The sequence below is a fragment of the Meriones unguiculatus genome, chromosome 9 (genome assembly GCF_030254825.1).
Source record: "Meriones unguiculatus strain TT.TT164.6M chromosome 9, Bangor_MerUng_6.1, whole genome shotgun sequence".
NCBI lineage: Eukaryota > Metazoa > Chordata > Mammalia > Rodentia > Muridae > Meriones > Meriones unguiculatus.
This window is the reverse complement of record NC_083357.1, coordinates 49,958,722-49,982,248: the sequence shown is the minus strand read 5'-3', so window position 1 is coordinate 49,982,248 and position 23,527 is coordinate 49,958,722. Positions and strand designations below refer to the sequence as shown.

Sequence of the window (23,527 nt, the reverse complement as noted above, 5' to 3'; positions counted from 1 at the left end):
GTGTCTTTTTTTCTGGTAAATGCTTTAAATAGCTACACTATTTTACATTCCTAACAGTGCTAACAGAATTTGATTTTTTTTCACTCTTTCCAGTAATTAAAAAAAAATTCATGTATTTTAATATGTGATAAATATTATGGAACATTTTGAAGGACACCCTGAGTAGACTAAAGAGCTTGCACATTTACTTAATGTTAGTTATTAAAAAAGTGGCAACTGACCTGTCATAGATACGATTCTCTCCTACCTTCTATGTTTCAGAGACTGTTTCAGGGACTAAATTCAGGTAGTCAGGCTTGTCACCAAACACCAACAAGTGCTATTTTGCTGGCCCCTTTGCATAGTTTTTTGAGACAGATATCATGATGCAGCTCAGGTTTGCCGGAAGGTCTTCCTTAGTCTCCAAGACTCTGAGATTATAGATACCAGGCCATTAAATTGAGATTTCTTGGTTTCATGTACATTTGCCTAAGGATTGATAATGTTAGACCATCTTTCGATTTGGGTATAGGTCATTTGTGTACCTTCTAGCAAAGTGTTTTAAGTATGCTGTGGAATTTCCACCTGTTCACCTACCTACATCTACCTATTTATCTACATTATTTTCATGTTGATTTTTGATTTGGAGGTATTCTCTGTCTGCACTGTCTTCATTTCCTTGCGCATATCCTTTGCACAAATATTGTAAATCTTGAACAGCCTTAAAATGTTTTTTTCATATCTGTATTTTTTATATCATCCGAAAAATGAGTGACAAATCCAGTAGCATGAAGTTTTCTCCTTAAGAGTTTTTCAGTTGTTTTTAGTTGCCCTCTGTTTAGATCTTGATTCTTTCTGAGCTTTATTTATATGAAGGATCATTTTTTTTTGAGCCTACCCCCTTTCAGGTCATCTTTCTATTTTTGTTTCTGTATGTGAAAGAAAATACATGACTGGATATAGTTATTGCACTTAACATGATTTCCTATAGTTCATCTATTTTCCCATAAATAACAGCATCTCTTTTTTTTTTTTTTTTTTTCATGTTGGAATACCATATTCTTTATCCGTAAGGACTTCTGGACCTGTCTTGTTTGTTTTTTTTGAGTCAAGGTCGCGCTGCAGTCCTGGTTATCCTGGTGTTCGATATGCAGACCAGGCTGGTCTCCCAACTCACTGAGATCCTCCTTTCTCTGCCTCCCAGTGGTGATGATGTTAAAGTCATGTATTATCATGCCTGGCATAGATTACAATAAAATTAGCTATAACATGTTTGCCAGAATTACATATCCAGGTAATTCTGGATTCAAAAAAGGAGTTTGGAAATGTTCCTTTTTTCTTTTCTTCTTCTTCATCATCATCATCATCATCATCATCATCATCATCGTTTTTTTTTTTTTTTTTTTTTTTTTTTGAGACAGGGTTTCTCTGTGTAGCCCTGGCTGTCCAGCTGTGTAGACCAGGCTGACCTAAAATTCAGAGATCCGCCTGCCTCTGCTGGGATTAAAGGCGTGCTCCACCACTGCTTTGCTCCCTTTTCATTATTTTTGGAAGAGGTTTAAGAGTGGTTTGTAAAACAGCTCCCAAAATATGACACAGAGACCTGTTACATTTATTTCTAAGCTTTAAAGCACTAAGCTGGGCAGATACTCATTTATTCTGACCATCTATACTATCCTGCTGCTTCCCAGCCATGTGCCCCATGCTACTTGCCATCTTGGTCTTACTGTGGCCGTTCCTCTTCCATTTTTTCCCCGTGGTGACTCCTTTATGTTGACTTCCTCATGGCTCCTTTTTGTGGGTTATTTTGAAATGTTGATGGAATTCATAAATAAAGCTATCTGTCCTAACCATTTTTTTTTTTTTGGCTGAGATGTTTCTGATTACCAACTTACTCCACTTGCTTCTTTTAGGTGTACTCAGGTTTCATATTCTTCTCTTATGTGGATTTCAAGGATTTTTTTTTTTCAACAAGTGCTCTTTTTAAAAAAAATTAATTTTGTTTTATGTGCATTAATATGAAGGTGTCAGCTCCCTTGGATTTGGCATTACAGATAGCTGTGAGCTGCTATGTGGATGCTAGGAATTGTCCTTTGGAAGAACAGGCAGTGCTCTTAACCACTGAGCCATCTCTTCAACCCCAACGAAATTTTTTTTTTAATTTCATCTTTGTTATCTAGTTTGGAATATAAGGAATAGATCATAGTATTCTTTTACCATTCTATTTCTGTAAAATCCCCATGTTTATTTGAGACCATGCTTTTTTAGTATGGCTTACTTTTCTCTCCAAAGAACCAACCTTTGCCTTTTTTTTTTCTTCCTATTTTAGTGTCATATATTTCTACAGTACTTTTTAAAATTATATCCTTCCATTACTAATTTGGGCTTGGTTTGCTCCCTTTTTTGGGGGGGGGGAGGTTGTTACTGTTTTTTTGCTCCTTAGGATTTGAGGGATTTTTTTTTTGAAGTTTTATTTATTTATTATGTATATAGTGTTCTGCCTGCAGGTATGCCTGAAGAGGGCACCAGATCTCACTACAGATGGTTGTGAACTACCATGTGATTGCTGGGAATTGAACTCAGAAGCTTTGGAAGAACAGCTAGTGTTCTTAACCTCTGAGCCATCTCTCTAGCACCCGATTTGAGGCATTTTTTTCTTTTCTTTTTTTCTTTTGGTTGTTTGTTTTAATACACAATGCTTCATGGTGGCCTCAGACCCACTGTATAGCCGAGGATGACCTTGGACTTCTTTTAAATGTCCTACCTCCATCTCTTGAATGCTGGGATCACAGGCATGTGGCACTGTACCTGGTTTTTGTGATGCTAGGGATAGAACCCAGGCTTTCCTGAATGCTAAGCAAGAACTCTTACATTTATATTTCATATTTGTATTGATTGATATTATTTCCAGAATAGTGCTAGATTGTGATAATAAAAGATTATTCTTGTCATTCGCTAATGATGTTTTAAATACATTCTATTATATTTGATCTATTTTGTTTTGAAGCGCTAATTTTAAATTGATTATATTATCTGAGAATTGTAGCAGGTACCACAAACACATTAGTTGATATTCTTTTGGTGTAGAGTTTATCTTAGTCTTCTATAATTCTTTTATGGTACTTATAAAGCTTTTAGCTAGGCTTCTAAAGGGAAAGCGTTCTTTTTCTTTTTTTCTTTTTTCTTTGACACAGGCTTTCACTCTAAGCTTTTAAGTGAGAAGATAATATTTTGTTTTTATTTTGAGACAGTCTCAATCTGAAGCCCATGCTGGACTTGAACTCGGTTTTCATACAGTTAAGCCAGTTTTGGACAATTGTTAGCTAAATACGAGTAATAATAAATTACCTAAAATTAAATTGCCTCTTGCTTCATTCCTATATCCTTACACCTGAATTGTCTGTAACAAGAAATTTAAGTTAATGAGAAAATAGGCAGTCACTGAAGCTGAAGTCCTATTGTACATAGCTTTGCTTATTCTGATACCAAAGAGATACAATAAAATTTAGAATGAAGATCTTCTATTCACAAAGTCACGAGAGGATTCTATGAATAGTCACTGTATAGTCACTGTATTTCCACAGTAAAGCTAGTAGCACTGCTGAACACTCTTGCAATATTCAGCTCTCACTGTAGACCTTTGATTTCTTCACCAGTTAACAGTTTTCAGTTTATACTTTTTAACTGTTTTTTTGGAATAAAGTTTATGGCTATCAGTTATACATGTTTCTGTTGCTATCTTTTTTGCTTTGTTTTTTCGAGACAGGGTATTTCTGTGTAGTTGTAGCTGTACTGGAACAAGCTCTCTAGACCAGGCTGGACTTGAACTCAGAGATCTGCCTGCTTCTGCTTCCTGAATGCTTAAAGGTGTTTACCACCACTGCCCAGCAACTAACTACCTCTTTTTCTCTCTCTCTTTTCTCTTTTTTTGAGACAGGACTTCCTATGTAGCCTTAGCTTTCCTGGACACCTTTTATAGACCAGGCTGGCCTCTGGAACTCACAGCTGTACACCTGCCTTTGCCTCCCTGAGTGCTAGGATTAAAGGCATGTACCACCACTCCCTGCTAGCAACTATCTCTTAACCAGCACATTTGTATTTGTCTCAGTGATCATGTGAAACTCTGTACAGAGCTCCAGACTTGGCAGCCATTCAGCTATTGCTCAGTCTTAGTGGGTCACAAATGCTGACAAACACATGCTTTGTGAAATATCATCCTTCCTAAGGTTTAAAAATGATTCTTGAGTTATTTAAAGGATCCCTCTCAAGCTTTTGTTTTCTTTTTCAAGTTGGAATATTGTTCTTGTTCCTTACAGACATGTTTCTTTTCAGTTTCATTAACTTCTGACATGTCAGTCATCTGGTTAGCCTGCCTGTAATTCTTCAGGGTGCTGTATTATCATTATCATTATTATATTCAGATCATCCCTTTGACCATCAATTAGTCCTCTAGATAGTTGTCCTCAAAATTGCTCAAAGCATTCTGACTTTATTTTTCCCTCCAGAGGAATATGTAGTTTTTTTGTTCTTTCTGTGAATTTATCTGTTTTCTTGTGGGATTCCCATAACTTTTATGGTCCATGGCCAATTTCTTGTAGCTTTGTTGCTGTTTTGTGTTATGCTTTTGTTTGATTGTTTTTTAGACTTGCTTTCACTGTATAGTCCTGGGTGTCCTTGAACTTGCATTATAGACCAAGCTGGTCTCAAATGCATGGTAATCTGCCCAACCGACCCCAGTTTTCTAACTGCTTCTCTAAGCTCATAGACTTTGATACTGCTTCATTCTTGTCACTTGCTGAGAGCTCTGATCTGCTCAGAGATTCTGCTGCGGCCACCATGATCTTAACAAATGCTTTTTCTGTTGTGCAGCTTACTTCCAAAGGAATATCACACTTCTCAAAAGAAGAGTTCACCTCTCCGCACTAGGTAGAGAAGATTTTGAACTCTTTCTTAATTCTTTTCCTAGTCATTAGCTGACAACTGAAGCCTGAACGCCTAAGCCAAAAGACTGTGCCCTTGTTCTACTTTTGACTACAGGACTCAGGTGCTAGGGTCTCTTGTCTTCTTGTTAAAGGTTCTAGAGTGACAGATGTGTGCTTCTGCCCCCGGTTTATGTCATACTAGGGTTCTGAACCCAGAGCTTTGCTCCCAGCAGAGCTGCATCCTTGACCTGATTCTGCTTTAAAAAGAAATGTATAACCAGATAGCTTACCATAGTAGTTACACCTGATCTCAGCACATGGGGAGATAAGGCAGGAGGATTGCTGCAGTTCAAGGGTAGCCTGAGCTACATATTGAATACCTGGCCTTCCCCCCAGCCCTCCTATACATTTAGATTAAAAAAAAAAGAAGAAAGAAAATCATGTCATTCAAAAATTAGGAAAATGATAATCAGTGAACACATTTTCTGCCTCCATCATCCATTAGTTGAAGTGGTAATTACATTTATCTATCTATTCTATTAACACTTTGTACTTTATCGTTTAAAGCCAGGTTTTTAAGATTTACACAGCTAGGATTTAGGGTGATGGTTCAGGTGAGAAAAATGCTTGCTGCACAAACATGCAAACATGAGGACCCGAGTTTGAGTACCCACATAAGAAGCTGCGGGTGGTGGCACATGTCTGTCATCCTGCAGTGGAGAGGTAGAGACAGCAGGATCTCTGGAACTTGTTAGACAGTCAGTCTAATCAAATTGGTGAGCTCCAGGTTAACTGAGAGACTCTGTTGGAGAAACGACTCGGGTTAAGAGGGCTTGTTCTTCTGGAGGACTTGAGTTTGTTCCTTGCACCCATGTTGCACAGCTTACAATTGCCTTTAGCTCTAGCTCCAAGGGCTCTGATGGCCACTGGCTTCAGTGGGTAGCTACACACATGTGGCGTGCATTCAGTACACATACATCTAAATGAAAATAAATGTTAATTAAAACCGTAACATAAAGCTGGGTGGTGGGAGCTCAGGCCTTTAACCCCACCACTTGGAAGGCAGAAGCAGGCAGATCTCTGGGAGTTCGAGGACATCCTGATCTACAAAGTGAGTTCTAGGATAGCCAAGTCTACACAGAGAAACCCTGCCTCAAAAGCTAAAAAAAAAATACAAAAACAAAAAAACCCAAACAAACCATAAAAACAAACAAAAAAAATTAAGGTAAGGAATTACTGAAGAATAAATGTATATTGGCTTCTGGCCTTTGCACACATGTGCATGCATGCCTATATATGTGCACAATTGTGAATGTGCATATACATATAAACAAAACATACCTGTTTCTCAGTCAGACAGCTTTCTCTATGAAAATAAAGCTGTCATCTGTAAATCACTAACTTTATACTCCTACATGTCAACAAAGATTTTTTTTTTTGCTCTTCCTCTAAGAATCTCTATTTTTTTGTCTCCAAGATCTCAAGTTTTCTTGCGAAGTAGTAATGCTGCCTTCTGTGCACATGCTCTCATTTCCATCTGTTCAAGAACTTTGTTCTAGTATATATTTTTTTAAACTCTGCCTTCTTTTTGGCTTCAACATACATAGGCATTATGGTAGGTATTCAGAGAATTTTTGCTTAGAGCTGGATGTGGATGCTGTTAACCGAGTACTTGAGGCCGAAACAGGATTGCCATGAGCTTGAGAGTAGACTGGGTTTCAGAGTTGAGGTCCTGTTCAAAAACCGTAACAAATGAACAGGAACAGTTAGTGTAGCAGAGCGTTGGAAGGCCCTGGACTCCTGAGTTAAGAGGCTTGTGCGTTCATACTGTGTACTTTGACAAAATAGCTTCTCTCATTTACAATTTTTTAAAATCGTGTGTGCGTGTAGTATTATTATTTTTATGTGTAAGCCTGTACATGTATATGCTGGTGTTCATGGAGGCCAGAAGAGCCTGCTCTTCCAGAGGGTCTAGGTTCAATTCCCAGCATTCACATGGTGATTCACAACTATCTGTATGTAACTCCAGTTCCAGGGAATCAGATTAAGATGGCCTCTTCTGGCCTTCATGAACACTAGGAGCCTAAGCTACAATTTCTTCCTCAGGGTTTCTCTGTGTAGTCTCAGCTATTCTGGAATTTGCTTTGTAGACCAGGCTATCTTTGAACTCAAAGTTCTTTTGCCTCTGCCTCCTGCGTGCTGGGATTAAAGGGTGTGCCACCACTAGACTTTTTTGTTTTGTTTCTTTTTAATAAATAAATAAATAAATACACACACACACACACACACACACACACACACATTAAAAAAAGGATAGGGTTTTATTGTGTAGTTCTGGCTGGCAGGTAGACCTGGCCTCACTTGCCTTGGCTTGAAATTAAAGGCCTGTGCCATGTGTGGCCTGCAATTTCTCTCTCTCTTTCTCTTTTTCCAAACTGATTTTGTTTTGAGAGAAAGTCTTTTTTTTTTTCTTTAAGATTTATTTGTTTACTCATTGTATGAGTGCCCTATCTACATGCCAAAGAGGCCATTAGATTCCGTAATAGATGGCTGTCAACCATGTGGTTTCTGTGAATTGAACTCAGGACCTCTTGAAGAGCAGACAATCCTCTTAACCACTGAGCCATCTCTCCAGCCCGGTCTGCAATTTCTTAATCATTAATGTAGGATACAAATTATACGTAGATTAAAGGTTGTTTGGAAGATTGAACCTAGAAGTGGATTATATAGGTTCCCTGTGACTGTTGCAACCAACTATCTTTAATTTAATAGCTTAAAACAGCAGAAATTGGTTCTAAAGAGGTTGCTCAGGAGAGCGCTGGCTGCTCTCCCAGAGGGCCCAGGTTTGATTCCCAGCACCTACATGGCAGCTCACAGCTGTCTATAACTTATGTTCCAGGGGATCCAAGTCTCAACATATAGGCAAAACACAATGTACATGAAATAAAAATAAATAAATTAGGGGACTGGAGAGATGGCTCAGAGTTTTAAGAGCACTAGGATCTGGATTCAATTCCCAGCACCCACATGGCAGCTCATAATTGTCTATAACTTAAGTTTTAGGAGATTTGTCAGCTTCACACAGACATACATGCGGACAAAACGCCAGTACACAAAAAATGAAAGTAAATAAAATTTAAAAATAAATAAATTATTAAAAACAACAACAACAACAGAAATTTATCCTTATAGTTTTGAAAGCCAGAAATCTGGCCTGGGATTGGCTCAAGGTGTCAGCAGTCCCACACTTCCTGATGTAGGACCTGCCAACCTTTTTAAACTAGGTGGTTGTGAAAAGTTAGTTCACAGTAAAAGATTTCTGAATGTCTAAGGATCAAAACTTCAGTGAGTTCCAGGTAAATATTCTATCTCAAAGAGAAAACAACAACAAGAGGAGGATACCTGATGTTGATCCCTTGCTTTCATATTATCGTGTTAGTTTAGGATTTTCTGTTGACACTTAAGTGTTTACATTTTGGGAAGACGTTATGGAGTCAATAGTCTATCTCTAGAAAGAAAGCGGCAGTGGACGTGTAGTAGACGTTATTACTGAGGATTGACTGTTCCTTGTTAACCCTGAATGTAGCTGTGTGGATATGTAAGCGACAGAATGTTTGAGACCAAAGAATGTGTCACAGCAGTCTATAACAGAAAATAAATGCACCTTTAAAAATAAAGTCACATACTCACGTTTATTTCTTTCATTTCCCTGAATAGGTGTTTTGGAATGGACACAAGTTCAGTGGGAACATTAGAATTGGCTGATCAAACTCCTGTTTTATTAGGAAGTACAACCATGGCAACTAGTCTCACGAATGTAGGAAATTCATTTAGTGGCCCACCTAATCCTTTAGTGTCTAGATCCAGTAAATTTCAGAATTCGTCTGTGGAAGATGATGATGATGTTGTTTTTATTGAACCTGTACAACCTCCTCCATCTTCCGCACCTTTGGTTGCTGATCAAAGACCCATAACATTCACATCTTCAAAAAATGAAGACCTACAAGGAAATGATCCCAAAATTCTTTCTTCATCAAAAGAGTTGGCTTCTCAGAAGGGCAGTGTAAGTGAGACAATTGTCATCGATGATGAAGAGGACATGGAAACAAGTCAAGGGCAAGAGAAGAATTCCTCAAATTTTATTGAAAGGAGACCTTCTGAAACTAAAAACAGAACGAATGATATGGATTTCGCTACTTCCACTTTTTCAAGAAGTAAGATAAATACAGGAATGGGCAATAGTGGTATTACCACAGAACCAGACTCTGAAATTCAGATTGCTAATGTTACAACTGGTATTACCACAGAACCAGACTCTGAAATTCAGATTGCTAATGTTACAACCTTAGAAACAGGCGTAAGCTCTGTGAATGATGGCCAACTAGAAAATACTGACGGGAGAGATATGAACTTAATGATTACTCATGTAACATCACTGCATAATGCCAACCTGGGAGATGTCTCTAATGGACTTCAGTCAAGTAACTTTGGTGTGAATATACAAACATATACCCCGTCTTTAACTTCACAGACCAAGTCTGGAGCAGGACCTTTTAATCCTGGTAGGATGAATGTTGCAGGAGATGTATTTCAGAATGGAGAGTCTGCCCCTCATCATAATCCTGGTAAGTAGTAATAATCCACTTCATACAAATGAATTTAAGGTTTTTTTTAGATTAAATTTTTTTTATTTATTTATTACAGTTTATTCACTTTGTACCCCTGCTGTAGCCCCCTCTCCTACCCCTTCCCATTCCTGCCCTCCCTTCTTCTCCTCCTCCTCCCATCCCCCTTCCCAGGCCACTGGCAGGTGAGGTCCTCCTCCCCTTCCATTTGACCCTAGCCTATCAGGTCTCATCAGGACTGTCTGCATTGTCTTCCTCTGTGGCCTGGTAAGGCTGCCCCCTCCTCAGGGGGAGGTGATCAAAGAGCCAGCCACTGAGTTCATGTCAGAGACAGCTCCTGTTCCCATTACTAGGGAACCCACTTGGACACTGAACTGCCATGGGCTACATCTGAGCAGGGGTTCTAGGTTATCTCCATGAATGGTCCTTGGTTGGAGTATCAGCCTCAGAAAAGACCCCAGGGCCCAGATTTTTTGGTTCTATTGATCTCCATGTGGAACCCCTGTCCCTTCCAGGTCTTTCTATTTCCCCTTCTTTCATAAGATTCCCTGCACTCTGCCCAAAGTTTGGCTCTGAGTCTCAGCTTCTGCTTTAATACCCTGCTGGATAGAGTATTTTAGAGGCCCTCTGTGGGTGGGCTCCTGTCCTGTTCCGTTTTCACGCTCTTCCGATGTCTATCCCATATTTTATCTGATACTTTTTTCTTTGTAATATGTGTTGCCTTATTTAGTTTCTTTATATAGAAAATGTTTTCTGTTGACATTAAAATTTGAAATTTTAATGAGTTGTAAAACAGTGTATAATATTTGAAGTAGACTATTAATAGCACTTTGATTTTATGTTTATTGGAAAAAATACTGTAAATTTAGCATCTTTATATTTTTACAAATATATTTATTAATGTTTGCTATGTAGATTAGAACAAAAAGATTAGTAACATTCTTAAAACATACAATAAATTGTACTTATTCTCTTATTTTTCTGCATGTTTTCCATATTTTTATTAAAAACTCACTAAGGTATTTTTTGTTTTCTATTTTTTGAAAAAAGCAAACTCATTTTTCATTTTTAAACTATTTTAAGGGATGATTGGCATGTAAAAACTACACATTTACTGTATCCAACTCCATGACTTTGAGGTCCTTGTACTTTGCGTGTTCTCACTATGTAGCCTTGAATGGCCTATAATTTGCCATATTAACCAGGCTGACCTTGGACTCACAGAGTGCTGGAATTAAGGGCATCTGGCAGCACACATGCCCTCTGTTTATTTTTTGATTGCCTATGTAGTGTTAGTTTTTTATTTTTTTTACCTTTTTCCCAGTGTTTTCAATAAGCACTTCATAATTTTTTATCATTTTTGAAAGGCGGTATATTTCTCTGTCTCTCCCTCCTTCCCTTCCTCTACCCCTCTCTCTCATTCGTTTCAGAGACAGGGTTTCTCTGTGTATCCCTGGCTGTCCTGGAACTTGCTCTGTAGAGTAGGCTGGCCTCGAATTCAGAGATCTGCCCGCCTCTGCCTCCCAAGTGCTAGGATTAAAGATGTGCACCACAACCTCCTGGCCGAAGAGATATTTTTTATTACTCAGTTTAGAGATTCATTTTAATACCTCTTCCCTATAAATATGCATATATGTGTATGTGTGATTATATATACATACATATAAGGGGTATGCATGCATATGAGCACTGTTATATGTGTGAGTTCATATAAGCTTTGTGTGTGTGTATCTTAGTCATTTGTTCTGTTGTTGTGAAGAGACCATGACCACAGCAACTCGTACTTTTAAAGGAAAGCATTTAATTGGCCTGGCCCTGGAGGCAATAGCTGAGAGCTACATCCTGATCCATAGGCAGAGAGAGAGAGACTGAGCTTCCTGGGGGCTTTTGAAACCTCAAAGCCTACCCCTAGTGATACACTTACTTCAGTAAGGCCACACTTGCTAATTTTTCTCAAATAGTACCACTTCCTGATGACCAAGCATCTTTGGAGGTTCATTCTTAGTAAAATCATCACAATGTTTATGTACTTACTTATGTAGAGGCCAGTAGTCACTGTTGGATGTGCTCACCAACCACTGTCTTTTATTTTTGAGACAAGGTTTCTAAATGAATCTGAAGCTTATAGATTTGTCTTATCTGGCTGGCCAGCAAGTCCTAGGGAATCTTCCAGTCTATGCCTTCCCAGTACTGGAATTACAATACACTTCACTGTACCTGATTTTTTGTGTACCTTCTAGGTGATGAAACTCAGGTTCTTATTCTCCCATGGAGGGTGCTTACCCAGATCTTTGTTGTTTTTTTTTTTTTTTTTTTGAGATAAAGTTTTGTGTAGCTCACACTTGGCTTCACTGTGTAACTAAGGATAACCTTGAATTTACATGCTTTTTGCTTTGCTTTCTGAGTACAGGGATTATAGGCATGCACCACCACCATGCCTAGTTTTTTAAAAAAATTTTCTCTTTCATGACATATGTTTACGAAAAGCCTTAAGTAAAAAAACAAAATTCTGTCTTATGTATGTATATTTGCATTCATGCTATGTTAGTGTCTTTTATATTGCTGTGATAAAGCAGGAAGAGGGGGAAAGGGTTTACTTCAACTTACATGTCCTGACCACAGGCTTCATCAATGGAAGTAAGGATAGAAACTTAAGACTGGAATGTAGAGACTGAAGGTGATGCAGAGGCCTTGCAGTACTGTTGCTTATTGTCTTCCTTTCTCCTGGCTTGTTCAGTCTGTGTTCTTATAGTACCCCAGGACCACCTGTCAAAGGATGACAACGTTCCTAAAATGGGCTGGGCCTTCCCTATCAGTCAGTAGTTAAGACTTGTGTATAGGCAAATGTTATGGAGGCATTTTCTTTATTGAGAGTCCCCTTTTTTTCAAATAGCTCCAGCTTGTATGAAGTTAACATAAAACTGGCGAAGACACAGATGAAACCTAACAGGAGTCAGGTTCCCTCTCCTGTCGTGTTGGTGCTGGGCTTGTTGACAAGTAACTTTACCTTACTTCCTTATGGGTAGGTTTTTGCAGTGTTAGGAATCTGCTGTGTAGACTCTGTGTTGTTGAATTCCAGATGTTTAATTTTACCAATAAAAACTCAGGAGCCAGATGCTGGTGTGAAAGCCTACTATCTCAGAGAGGCAGAGAAAGCACCTTCTTATTCACGCTTATCCATGGTTATTTCCTGTGTTCATTCTTGTCAACTGATTACTTGCTCTGCCTGTTGGCCTATAGTTGACTTTATTTAATCCTGTTTACAGAAAATTCTTGTAATAAAGGTGTGTGCTAGGCCTGAGCCACACCACAACTACTTCTTTACAATAAACAGAAAGTTCTTGGATAAAAGGTGTTTTGCTAGGCTTCACCACACCACAACTAGAAACAGGTTTTTCCAGTACACAATCTAAGGATTCATAGTGTGATCAAGTATACTGCACCAACTCTACTGAGCTGTACTCCCAGACTGAGCATTTTTGATTTATGACATATGATTTTCCAGAACGTTCTTACAAGTTTATATTGCTACCAGGTACATATATTGTATTTTTCATTGTAGCTGTTTTTAGTTTATATAAATGTGATCAGAGTTAGTCTGTCTTCATTGATAGTTTTAGAATAGCTCTTTTTCTAATAATTTTAAGTATGCTAAAAAGTATGAAGATGCAAATAACATTGTCACCATTAAGATTCAGTCACTTTAATTAGGGCTACATAGTGGGACTGTCTCAAAAATGATGATAGTATCTGTAATTCTGAGAGTATAGTGTAGATCAGGTTTTGAGATCTCTACACCATTCCTTTAAGTACTTAACAGTATTTCTTTAGTTTTAAAATATTTATTTTGTTTTTATTTATGCCTTATGTACTTGTCTGTTATGTTCATGTATGTGTGCTTGTGGAGGATAGAAGGGGCATCAAATCTTTCAGAGATGAAGTTACAGGTAGCTGTGAGCCACCTGACTTGGGCACTGGGTATTGAACTGCAGCCCTAGAAGAGCAGCAAGTGCTCTGACTCCTGAGCCATCCCTCTAGCCCCCACAATAGTTTTTAAAGTTTGTCCATGTCAAGGGCATGTGTAGCAAAGTGTTTGATTCTCTACTTACTTAGCTTTAGTTTTTAAAATTTAATTACTTTTAGTATGTGCATTTATCTTATTATTTCTTTAGAAATATTGATGGGTCATAAAAATTATATACTATTTGTATACTGCTTATTATATAAAGGAAGGTAAAATGCACTTAAGAAACATGTTTATTTCTATAGACATTAAGGTAAATTTTTTTCAAGACAGGGTTTCTCTGGTTATCCCCGTCTTTCTTGGAACTCAGTAGACCAGCATTCCGGCCTCAGAGATCCACGTGCCTCTGCCTTCTTTGTGTTCTGACAGAAGGCATGTGCCACCACTGCCACGAAAAACTTTTTGAGAAAGTGTTTCTCTGGAAAGCTCTTTTTTGTTGTTGTTGTTGTTGTTGTTTTTGTTTGTTTTATTATAAGACAGGTTTCTGTGGTAGCCCTGGCTGTCCTGAACTCCTTTGCAGACCAGGCTGGCCTTGAACTCACAGAGATCCACCTGCCTCTGCCTCCCTGAGTGCTGGGATTAAAGGTGTGTACCACTACGCCTGGCTTGGAAAACTGTTCTTAAAAAGATGTTTTGGGGCCAGTGAGATGGATGGCTCATCAGAAAAAGGTATTTGCAAGCTGAGTTTGATGCTTGGGACCCACATGATAAAAAGAGAGAACTGACTTTTAACAAATTGTTCTCCAGTCTTCACTTGTGCCTATGACATTCACATATTCAGTATAATTGAAAACATTTTAAAAAGATGTTTGGAAATAATTTATACCTTTTAAAACATGTCACATTTGTCCAAGGCCCTAATGCCTTCCGATCTTATTCCAATTTTATGTTAATGTATGTGTTTCTTAGAAATACATCTATACTTCCTGTCTCATAATCAGTGACATAATTTTTAGTGCTTCCTGTGTGCTCGTCACTGTGTTTTGTTACATGTATTATCACGCTTAATGTTCTGTGCTATTTCTACTTTAGAGAAGAGTGGAACACTTTTTTTTTTTTTAAGTATCACAGCAATCTTAGAAGTGGTAGAGTGCAAACTATTATTTAAATTTATTTTTAGTCATTGCTTTGTTGTGTTTGTGTGCTTGGGTACTGGTGTACGCTACACGTGCGTTGCTGCAGAGGACAGAGGCTAATTGTGAGCCTTGGTTGCTCCTCAGGCATTGTTTGTCTTATCGTTTGATACAAGGTCTCTCATTTGCCTAGAGCTCACTGAGTAGCCTCTGCTGGCTAGCTGGTCAATGAGCCCTAGGGATCTGTCTGTCTCCTCAGAGCTGGGAGTGTGTGTGTCATACTTGGTTTCCTGTTTTTTTTTTTTTTTTTTTTTTTTTTTTTTAACAACAAATCACAAAAAACCCTTGAGTACTGGGGACTGAACTCAGATCCTTGTGCTTGTGCAGCCAAGTACATTAGCAACTGAGCTGTCTCCAGCCCTAGTCTTTTATTTTATTTTATTTTTTAAATTTAAACTGACAAACAAAATAATTTTTATGATTTATTTATTTTAATTTCATGTGCATTGCTGTTTTGCCTATGTGCATGTTTGTGTGAGGGTGTGGGATCCCCTGGAACTGGAGTTACAGACAGTTGTGATCTGTCATGTGGGTGCTGGGAATTGAACCCAGGTCCTAGAAGAATAGCCAGTGTTCTTAACTGTTGAACCATCTGCCTAGTCCCATAATATGCTTTTATCTTATAGAACATGTTGATTAGAAATATGTATATGTTGTGGAATGGCTAAACTAAGCAAATCATACATCATACCATATACTGTCTTGTCATTTTTAAGACTATAGGAAGCAGACAATTTTATTCACAAACACTCTACTTCTCTGCAAAATTGTTGCTTCATTAACATCTGAGACAAGGTCTTACTTTAGAGCTCAGGCTGATCTTAAATTCATGTCAATCCTCCTGTTTCAGTTTCCCAGAAGTTATATGCATGAACTACTATGTATGGCTTTAATTAGTATCATAAACTTGGGCAAACTGGAAAAGTAAAACTATTTCTTTGATAATACATTTCAATGTCTTTAAATACCTATTTGATGATTTCTTTTTCCATATTTTGTTTTTAAGATTCTTGGATCTCCCAGTCAGCATCATTTCCTCGTAACCAGAAACAGCAAGGGGTGGATTCTTTATCACCAGTGGCCTCACTTCCTAAACAGATATTTCAGCCCTCAAACCAGCAGCAACCCACTAAACCAGTTAAAGTCACTTGTGCAAACTGCAAAAAACCCCTACAGAAGGGACAGACAGCTTATCAACGAAAAGGATCAGCTCACCTCTTCTGTTCAACCACCTGCCTTTCTTCTTTCTCTCATAAACCTGCTCCAAAGAAACTCTGTGTTATGTGTAAAAAGTAAGATTAACCTTTCATACAGTTCCACATGGTTGAATATTGGTCATAAAAGTTTTTAGAAATTTCATTAAGACTCTTGGAATAAATTCATGTTTTAAAAATTGGTAAGCTACTTTTAATCTTTGAAGCCTAAGTCTAGGTGGCTTGTAGACAGGGATTCCTATTTGGTAGATTTGGGCTGATTTGTCTAGACCCTTGTAATTGTTTTGACTGTCGTCTCAAATGGATCTTTTGCATTTGAAAAAAAGTGAATATTTACATTGTTTCATAATTTTATTTTATTTTTTACAGCGCTAGGAATCAAGTCTAGGGCCTCACCTCACAGAGGCACCCTGATACTAAATTCATTATTAATTTTAAGAATATAAGTTAATGTTAGACAGTTATGTGTTTGTATTTATGATACAGAATATATGTATGGTACATTCTGTATTAAAATAAGCCATTTTACACTATCTTTGGAAATGTGGTTATTTGCAATTGGTAAATCTTTGGGTTTTGCATGTAGTTGTTTTGAATGTTGTCAAAGGTTTAGCCTGGCATGGTAGTGCACGCCTTAAATCCCAGCCCTTGGGAGGCAGAGGCAGGAGGATCTCTGAGTTTTAGGCCAGCCTATTCTACAAGCGAGTCTAGCTTAGCCAGGGCTCTGTTACACAGAGAAACCATGTCTCGAAAACGAAGAAGAAGAAAAAAAAAAAGAAAGGAAATGCAGCTTTTGCTGTTTTTTAGATCTGTTCTTACTAATTACAAACAAAAATAGATGATGTAATGTAATGCAGGGTTAAATCAGGTGAATTTTGTGTACTCTCTTGGAACAGCCCAAGTCTGAGGCTATTTTTAGACCTTAGGTCTCTGGGAAGGGTTTCATGCTTTATTCTTATAGTAAATTTAAGCACAGAAGCAATTGTTTTGCAGTGTTTAGATTACTTACAGTACAATACTATAATAAAGGCTCTAGAAATTTAGTATTTCTTTTAAAGAAAGATTTAATTTCATTAATAGCATCATATTATTTTATATTTTTTGTTACTGGTTCTTTGAGATATCTTGTTAGGTAATCCAGGCTATCCTAAAACATCATATAAGTCATTCTGGCTTCATTCTGGCAACCCCACTCCTCCCCAGTGCTGGGCTTACAGGTACATACCCTCCCATGTGTTCGTATATTTGTTTGCTTGTTTATTTATGTTCAAACAGGGTCTTATATAATCTAGGCTTGTTGTATGCTGGGGACCTTGAATTCCCAGCTCTTTTATTTCCACCTTCTAAGTATTCAGATTATAGGTGTGAGCCACCATGCCTGGCAAGTGTTGCATTTAAGTAGAAAATGTTTCATGTAGTCTGTCTTGATGTTAAATTTCTATGATTTAAAAATCAGAAGCTTGCCTGTTAATCTGGTAGGGAAATTGAACAGGCACTATCAGTTTTGATTTCATGTAATTAATAGTATTTTTATTTTAGTGTTTATAATATATGAAAGCCATATTTGAAGGTAAATTATTAATGACAGGATCATACATTTTGACTTTAATCTTTTTTTGCCAAGAGTTCCTATTTTATACTAAAAGTAATGTTCTGGATTCAAAAATGGTGTTTGAGTTCCATGATGCAATCTATGATTAAAAATATCAGTTATAACCTTTATTTTTGGTTTTCTTTGAAATGGAACTTTAAATTGAACCTCTTATTTTTCAGAGATATAACTACAATGAAAGGAACAATTGTTGCTCAAGTGGATTCAAGTGAGTCCTTCCAAGAATTTTGTAGTACATCTTGTTTGTCTCTCTATGAGGACAAACAGAGTCCTGCTAAAGGAACTCTAAATAAATCAAGATGCACAATCTGTGGCAAACTGACTGAGGTTTGTACTTCTGTGCTTTTCACTTGCTCTTATAAGAGGTTGTTTTGATTTTGACAGCTTTCCCGTACTCTTTTGCTGATGTATGTGTCCTTAGAAACTTTTAGAGTATTTCAATATGTAATCCTAGTTTTCCAAGGACACTGACTCTGGAAAAATTACCTTGTTTATTTCGTCAGGTTGAGAGAAGTCACAGAAAAAAAGTCATTGTATTTTGATTGTTTTTTTTTTCTTTCTTTTTCTGTTGGTCTAATAATACCTTTATTTATACAAATAGGCTTTGTACACACGAAAGACAAGCACTTTCAGGCAAATAGAAGTGGAAGCATTTAAAAAAATAAATTCACATTATTAATTATGACATTAAAGCTACCTGTCTATACATTCCTTATTTGAATTGATTGTAGTATTGGCTTTTCCTCCTCCTTGCTGGTGGAGTGTATTTTATATGTCATTTCTTTTGGAGTTGTCAAAAGATTTATAGTAAGTCAGATGAATTCTTGAAAATGGTGTTTTTGTTTTACTTTTAGATTCGCCATGAAGTTAGTTTTAAAAATATGACGCATAAGCTGTGCAGTGACCACTGCTTCAACAGATACAGGATGGCCAACGGCCTGATAATGAACTGCTGTGAACAGTGTGGAGAATATTTGCCCAGTAAAGGTGCTGGAAACAATGTTTTGGTGATTGATGGTCAGCAGAAAAGATTTTGCTGTCAGAGTTGTGTCAGTGAATACAAACAGGTAACTTATGTACTAAAAAAACCAAACTATTTTTTTTTTTTTTGGGTGGGTTTGGAAGCATTGTAGTAGTTTCTAATATAGGAGGATTTAACCATATTCATCTTGGAATCTCATTTAATTTCATAATTGTCTTCATATGAAGATGGCCTACCTCAAATAAATTAGGAAATATATCTAGGTTGCTAGAAATCAATTTGTAGTTTTACATATAATAGTAAATGCTACTACTGCAGTTTCTCTTGAATTTTCTTTCGGGGGAGTTGGAGATGGATTTTCAAACTCTTAAGAGTTTGGTTTGGGGATGATTACTTTTCTATTTAAACTTTCAAGATTAATTTCCAGTTTCAGGTTTGAGTTTGTAAATCTGTTTAGAAGTCACAATTTTGTTTTCTCCTTGGTTCCTATGCATTAGATAGCACTTTTCAATCTACCATCCTGTTCTGTATTCATTTTGAAAAATTAAGGAAATAGCTAGATTCAGCTAACTTCATTATTGTCTCCTTTTTTAAAAAACAGATGGTATCTTAATTTATATATTGTTCTGTATTTCTCAACTCATTCCCTATCAACACATAAATAATACATCCTTCTCATTCTTTATAGCAGTGTAGTCCATTTCATAGTAATTTTGTGCAGCTATTATTAAAAATTAAATTAAGAAAGATACGCTTGATAGATTAATATTAATTAGTTCTTTAGAACTGCTGTATACCAAATACCATAGAGTCTGACTTAAACAACAGTGATTGACATTCTTACAGCTCTGGAGGATGAGAGGTTGGTCTCTTTTTCTCTACTTCCTACTTCCTTACTGCTCTTTTTTCCTTTGTTGGTATACGGTCTTTCCCTCTTCTCACAAAGGAAACCAGTTCTATTGGCTTAGAGCCCCACCCTTATGACCTTGTTTAAACTTCTGAAAGAGTCTGTCTTCACATAACACATTGGAAGTTAGAGTTTCAAAGTAAGAATTGCATTGAAGGGAACACACAGTTCAGTCTGTAATAATAAAAGCCAAAATACTCAAACTTCTCACTACATTGTCTTTTATTTTGTTCTCTTTTATGAGAAACCTCTTTGTAGCCCAGGCTGGCCTTGAATGTGATCACCCTCTCAAGTACTTGGATTACAGGCATGCATCACTGTTCCTACAGTGTTTATTGCATTTTAATTATCTGTCCTTTTAGGTTATTTGCTTTCACTATATTCATATGCTGGAAATACTGTATATATAATGGTACATCTATCTCTTCTCATTCCATGATCCATTCCGTGGTAATAACTTTAGCCACTTTGGGAGTGTTTTTTACCAGCAGATTAGATGTCTTTTTATAATTTCTTCTATAATTGTTAGGTGATTGACCATAGAAGAGAGAGTATAAGGGTCTATGGTAGTTTTGCTGTTGATGGCGTTTAAACTGTGTCTTGTCTTTTGCTGTTACAAAATAGTGAATGGTGAATAAAATAATATTTTGTTTGCTTCATACTTGGGGATAATAGGTATCTGTAATCTTAGTAGTTGGGAGGTTGAAACAGGAGGATTACTTGTTTGAGGACTAGTAAGACTCGCTCAAGAAATAATTTGATACTGGCTTTAGAATCAGTTTGTCTAGGTTGACATGGTTCTACCTAAAATTATGTTTCCTGTCAAAAATTACTCATGTGCCTTGCCTCTCATTCATTCATTCATTCATTCATTCATCCATCATTATTCATCCATTCATTCATGTATTATTTAATTAAATGGAGGCAGGATCTCAGTGTGTGTAGCCCAGATGTTCTTGGAACTCACTGTGTAGTCCAAGCTGGCCTCAAAGTCATAGCAACCTTCAGCTTCCTCAAAAGCTGGAATTATAGGCTTGTTGCCTATAGAGCTGGCCTTTATCTTTTTGAATCAACCTTCATTGATTATGTTTTTTCATTCTGTTTTACTGTCTTTGTGCTTTAATCTTTTTTTTTTTTTTTTTTTTCTCATGTCAGGTCATAGTAGTGATTTGCTATAGCTTAGTAGAATTTACCTCTTGCCTGAGACAGGGTTTCTCAGTATAGCCCTGGCTATCTTGGCACTTGCTTTGTAGACCAGGTTGGTGTCACCACTGCCAGGCTTGTTTTGTTTTTTAAAGGCAGTTGGAGTACTGATTTGAGATCTAATAAATAAATGACAAGTTTTTGTTAAGGAACCATCTTGTATCGAATAGGTATTCCTATCTCATGCAGCAGTGACTAGACTTACATAAAAAGGTGCCTGTCCCATGCCTAGCAGCTGTGGTGGCTACTGCTGTTGCTCTCACTGGCCCTTTCCTTTGTTTTTGTATCCCAAGCTGAGCTTGAACTGCTTGTAGGTGAAGATGAGTCTGGAAGGCTGTCTCTCCTATATCCTCCCTCCATGCGGTACAGTTATAGGCTTGCACTAACAGAATTTGTGTGGTTCTGGGGCTTCACTCCGGGCTTCATTGCAAGCACATTCCACTGAGGTACATCCCCAGCCCCTATTGTTTTATGTATGTATGTATGTATTAGTGTTTGAGATGCAGCCACCTTCTCTGTAATTTCAGCTGACCTTATTACTGCTAGTTATTGGTTTCACTGTGACCTAGGTCAGACCACCTTAGTAGGATTTGGAGTAAGAGTGGTTGTTGGTGGTCTCTAACATAGTAGCAGTTGGGGTAGGAGTCTTAGGAGAGGTGCTGTCTGCCAAAGAGTAAGGTGGAATCTAGGCTCTCTGCTTTGCCTTTTCTTGTGTGGGTGGGGCTAGAGTAAAGGGATTGAATGTACTGTTTCTCTACGCTGCTGTTGTGTTTTTTCTGTGTTTTATTTTCTAATTTCAAGACTTTATTCTTGTCTTTAACTGTAACAAATTTTGGTGTATCTTTTTCCTCTCTGAGCAGGGGTGAAGTTAATTTAGGGTCTACTCAGCTTCTTGGGGAAGCTAAATTAACCTGAAGTTAATTTAGGGTCTACTCAGTGTTCTGCCTGTCTGAGACATCTGCAGGCAGTTTTTATGGAGAACTTGTCTAGTTCTGTCTTTTTGTCTTATCACCACAGAGCTCCAAAGATATAGTACACCTGTTATTGTCTTACCAGTTCTCTGGTTCTTTAACATTTTTTTCTTCTATTCATTCATTCATTCATTTTTGAGACAAGGTCTTACTATGTAGGCTTGGCACAGGTTTGAACTCCCCAGAGATCCACCTACCTCAGCCTCTCATGCTGGGATTAAAGATGTGTACCACCACACCTGGGTCAGTATCTGTTTTTAAATTGAGAGCCTCTACTTTATTTCTTCTCAAACATCCTGTAATTATTGAAGCATTTTTATGATGGGCACTCTGCCAGCTAATTCTAACATGCGGTTTTAGTTTTGACATCTATCACCTTACTGATTCTAAAGCTCCAGTTTTGCCTTTGGTTATGACGATTGTTCTTTTTCTTAAATTTTGATTTCCTAGTCTATGGATCTTTTTTCTTTTTTCATACTTTGTGTGTGTGTGTGTGTGTGTGTGTGTGTGTATGTGTGTGTGTTCATGTCCTGGAGCCCATGGTGATTTTTCTCTTGCTTCAGCTTTTTAAGTGGATCTTCGTGAGCATTAGTTAATCATACACCCTCTCACTGAGCTCCATAGCCCTGTCATTATTAAGTGAAAGTTTTCTTGAAGTGCTCTTTCATGTTCTGTTCTTTGAGCTTTTCTTGTATCCTTAGTAAATAAGTAGGTAGGAGTCCATGTGAGCCCTTCTGTGCATCACAAGACTTATTGACAGATTGGAGGCCGAATCATATGTCCTAGTCTACACAGTATCTTCTTGCAGCTTACAAACTAAAATTTCATGACACTTTCTTATTTTTCCCTATTTAACTTTGACTCTGACATCGAAGTTGTCTTTTTTTTTTTTTTTGTGGGAGAAGAGTTTGAGACAGGATTTCTCTGTGTAGCCTTAGGCTGCCCTGGAACTCTCTGTAGGTCAGACTGGCCTGGAACTCAGAGGCCCGCCTGCCTTTTTTTTTTTTTTTTTTAACTCTGTGTCCTCACTGCTTAGTTTCTAGAACCCTGACTCTGTAGTGTGGATCGTAGTATTGTGCTGCTTTTCTTTTCGGGTAAGGATGTACATATTTATTTGTTAGAAGCTATATTAAGTCACTTTAAAAGGGTTCTTAAAACAACCTACTTCAGATAATGAAAATTTAATTATAATTTATTATTTTAGATTTGAGATTTCATTATAGTTTAGTATGTTTTGGTAAGATTTTATAATATGCTAGGTTATCTAAGGAACAAGTTATTTTTCTTGATTAAAGGTGACATAAATGTGGTTCACTACTGCAGGTATGATCTCAGCTACTCAGGGAACCATGATAGTAGGAAAATCACAAATTCAAGGCTAGTATGAGCTAGACAGTGAATTTAAAGCAAGCTTGACTGTCTCAAAACTCAGAAGTGTAGGGGCTGGTGTGATGGCCTCATCTATGCGATAGTGAACACCTGAGTGTGAATTCCTTAGAACACACAAGCCAAACAAGGTAGCATCCTGTATGTAATCCCAGTGCATAAACCCTGACATCAGGATGAGAGATAGAGCTAGGACATCCCTGGAAGCCCATAGTCTAGCTTCCTGGCATACTTGACAAACAGAAGACCCTGTAGAAGTCAGGACTGATACCTAAGGCTGTCCTCTGATCTCCACACATGAGCGATTAAAAACATCAAAAGTACAGGCTGGATGTGGTGGTGCATACCTTTAATCCCAACACAGGTGGTAAAGACAGGGTGGGATCTTTGAATTTGCGACCAGTTCATTCTATATGCCAAGTTCCATTCCAGCCAGGGCTATGTAGTGACATCCTGCCTGGAAAAGAAAGAAAAAAAAGGGGAGGGGGGGCGACAAAACAAAATATCAAAAGTCCAATATATATATTTTAATTTATCTTCATGCATTGGTGTTTTGCCTACATCTTTGT

The 23,527-nt window shown here is 37.5% G+C and overlaps 1 protein-coding gene across 1 annotated transcript in view; it reads left to right on the top strand.

Moving 5' to 3' along the window:
* The window catches only part of Zmym2 (zinc finger MYM-type containing 2), a 68,916-nt gene that overhangs the window by 10,622 nt on the left and 34,767 nt on the right, over nt 1-23,527 (top strand). The window contains 6 exon segments of the mRNA XM_060391123.1: nt 8,619-9,526; nt 15,690-15,975; nt 17,671-17,697; nt 17,699-17,781; nt 17,784-17,836; nt 18,364-18,576. Coding sequence (XP_060247106.1) covers nt 8,629-9,526; nt 15,690-15,975; nt 17,671-17,697; nt 17,699-17,781; nt 17,784-17,836; nt 18,364-18,576 — 1,560 coding nt within the window. The 5' untranslated portion in view covers nt 8,619-8,628.